Source organism: Lepisma saccharinum, chromosome 5, assembly GCF_977018435.1.
Source record: "Lepisma saccharinum chromosome 5, izLepSacc3.1, whole genome shotgun sequence".
Lineage (NCBI taxonomy): Eukaryota > Metazoa > Arthropoda > Insecta > Zygentoma > Lepismatidae > Lepisma > Lepisma saccharinum.
The window spans coordinates 92,571,028-92,573,934 of NC_139233.1; the positions used below are offsets into that span (position 1 = coordinate 92,571,028).

General features: G+C 37.4%; 1 protein-coding gene across 1 annotated transcript; it reads right to left on the reverse strand.

Annotated features, from left to right (window-relative positions):
* Window positions 1-448: 448 nt before the first annotated feature.
* LOC145988147 (uncharacterized) lies at window positions 449-2,233 on the reverse strand. Its single transcript, XM_083122978.1, has one exon. It carries the CDS (start codon window positions 2,231-2,233, stop codon window positions 449-451), a length of 1,785 nt encoding a protein of 594 aa, XP_082979104.1.
* Between the last annotated feature and the right edge of the window lie 674 nt (window positions 2,234-2,907).

A 2,907-nucleotide genomic window follows, 5' to 3' on the forward strand; every position in this document is an offset into this window, starting at 1 on the left:
ATGGATGACAACACATTCTGAACGTCTGGAACCAGATGCTTGGAATGGTCAGCCGATTACCCTTATATTTTTGGAGGACTCTCTCAAGTCTCTGTTTTCATGAGCTTATCACGTACTAAAGTGATTGTCGCAAATTACCGGGACACATGTCATAGTTGTTGTTCCCGCGAGAAATATTTATCTCAAGAGTAGGTAATCCGTTGGCACTCACAAACTGCTGTGCGTACATTAATTTTCGCCAAATCCGTGATGTCAGATGGAAAACCGATATCTAGGAGATTTATTGCTACAATTCAAGGGTACTTCGTTTCGTGTGACACCGTATACATTCAGGCTAAATGCTGTAAATTTATAAAATTAGGTTTTTGCCCATTTTCAGAAGGTCAAGTGACATCTCTCGAGGAGACTCTCTTTCTCTCTTTTTGCATGATTTATTATGTGGTATTCATTAAAGCTTTGTGACCTGGGTAACATGCTTTTCAAAACACCTATACACATGCTCAAAAGCAAACATCACTAAGCCACAAGACAAACCTGTTACAAGTATGGCAAAAGCTCCCATTAGATTCTGCAGAGGTATTACAATAAGATCTGTCTCCTCTTTAAATTTACCCAGCTTTTCAGCTAATAATATCTCACTCAACATTACATCATTCCACCATTTGGTATACAATCCTGCTTCGAAGCATTGAGTAATGATTCGTCTGAAAGATTCTGTGAAAGGAGAGCCTCTCTGAAGGACAAAGCCCATCGGAAGAGACAGTAATTTCTCTGAGGTTAAGTGAAACAATGGCTTCCCGTAAGAATCAAACAGAAACAAGGAGTATGCGTAAGGTTCTGCATACAAACTGGATGCAAGAAATGCAAAATCACCTGTTGTAACAATGCGGTTTAGGGTTTCTTTCAAATTATCAACCTGCAGCCAACTTTCTTTTATTTTCATAAATACGGGGTCATTTAATGACTGTACATACACTGTACCCGCATGATCACCTCCAACCTGCAAATTCATGTTCAGAATGTCCTGGATGGAATTTATTTCATCGTTCATCTTAGGCTTCGTAACAAAACCATAAAGACAGGAATCGTAGATACTTTTTAATATCAAGAACGAGAATGCCCACAAGATAAAAATAAATCTTAATGAAAATAGAGGAGGAGGAGCAGATGGTGAATCGCCCAGTAGCATTGACAAACCAGATAGAAATGAGAATTTGTATGTGATACATATCACCTTGTCTAGAATGAGAATACTTGTTTTCATCAAAACTACGAGAACAACAAGTGATGTGAAAGTGGAGATCCAAAGATCAGGCTCAAATGGAAAGAATATATTCATCCATAGTGGATAGAGTTTTGCATTTGGAACAACCCACACATTGTGGGAGAAAAGATAAGTCAGCACGAAGTCAAAGAAGATGACAATGCGATTACCGCCCTGAATAAATTTTATGGTACCATCAATTTCTTCCCTACGAATTTCTCGTAGATCTCCAGTTACAGTTCCATTGGCGTAGATAAGTCCTACATCGCCACTTTCTTTGAATATATCGTTTGTTTTTATCGTGAAGTTCATTTTCTCAGCTACTGTGGTTAGGAGGCTACCATATTTACCTTTATAAATGTCATGTTCTTCAGATTGAATAGCAGGAGTAAAGTACAAATGTGTAAAGAAAGCTTTCAGTGAAACAGGACATAAATGCAAGTTCTCCACTTTGTTGGGATACAGATTTCTTCCAAAGAGAAAACGGTTGTTCTTCCATATATCTACAAGTGACACTTCCGCATATGGTCTGCAGTACTTCTCTGGGAAAGGAAAATGTGTGTACAACGAAACTGACGAATCATGTTCAATTCTCTTGGTTTCTGATTGGGAGTCAGTTACTAGGAAAGGTACAGCAATTACAAGATTCGTGATAAGAGCTTCCTGCGTTAGTAACAACACATGCTGAATTTCATCTACCGTAGCGTGACCAGCAACAACCATTAAATATTTCAACTCCCTCTTGCAAGTGGAGAATTGCACATACTTATTCAACATCCATATTATCGTTGACGGCTTTCTCACAAGAAATATAATACCCTTATCACTTCTCTCCCAAAACCAGCTAAAGTGCCATCTTGTTTCCATGGTGTGTAGATAAGAAATATGTACCATTGTGACTGGCTTTCCATAGTTCTTACTTACAACACTAGTAATAACAGATGAATCCTCGTCGTAATAAATTACCATTGTTCTTGTGGTAAAGAAGTTCTCTAATATTTTGTGAACACAACTCAGAACGTCGTCTGTATATTTTATAGACGTATCAGGTGAAGGAATGCTCCATAACGAAGCACATGATGAGATTATTACCATCATCACAAGCCGAGGCATTTTCAGGTCGCCTTCCAATTGTATCTGAAAAATAAAGAATGAATAATGATATCAAAAAAAATATACGAGTCCAGTCAGCGGTGCATGAGTGGCTACACACGCGTCCAAAAGTTTTCTTTTCCTGTGGAATGAGTGTCCTTATCAAGCTCTGATGTAGGTGCACTGGACTAGCGGGGGACTATGTTGAAACGTAGTACTGTAGTAATTTTTGGTGCTTGTAATAAATATTTGTAACAACATATTTCCCGTTATATATTGAATGAGCCTTGTATGTGCTGTATTACTTCGAATTCAAGTTGCAAATTGAATGTATGGCGCATCTTTTTAGAAAAAAAAAGAGACTTCCAATTTAAGACGCGCATCGGTACTTTATGAGAACAATACCGCATAGTATTACAATTATATTGTTTATGTTATTGTTGCATCGTTACATTTGCTGTTGAAAGCAATATTATAAGAACATTTCCTTAAAGCTAATTTTTATCAACACCAGTATATTTTGTTACAACATCTAGGAAAATACATTATTA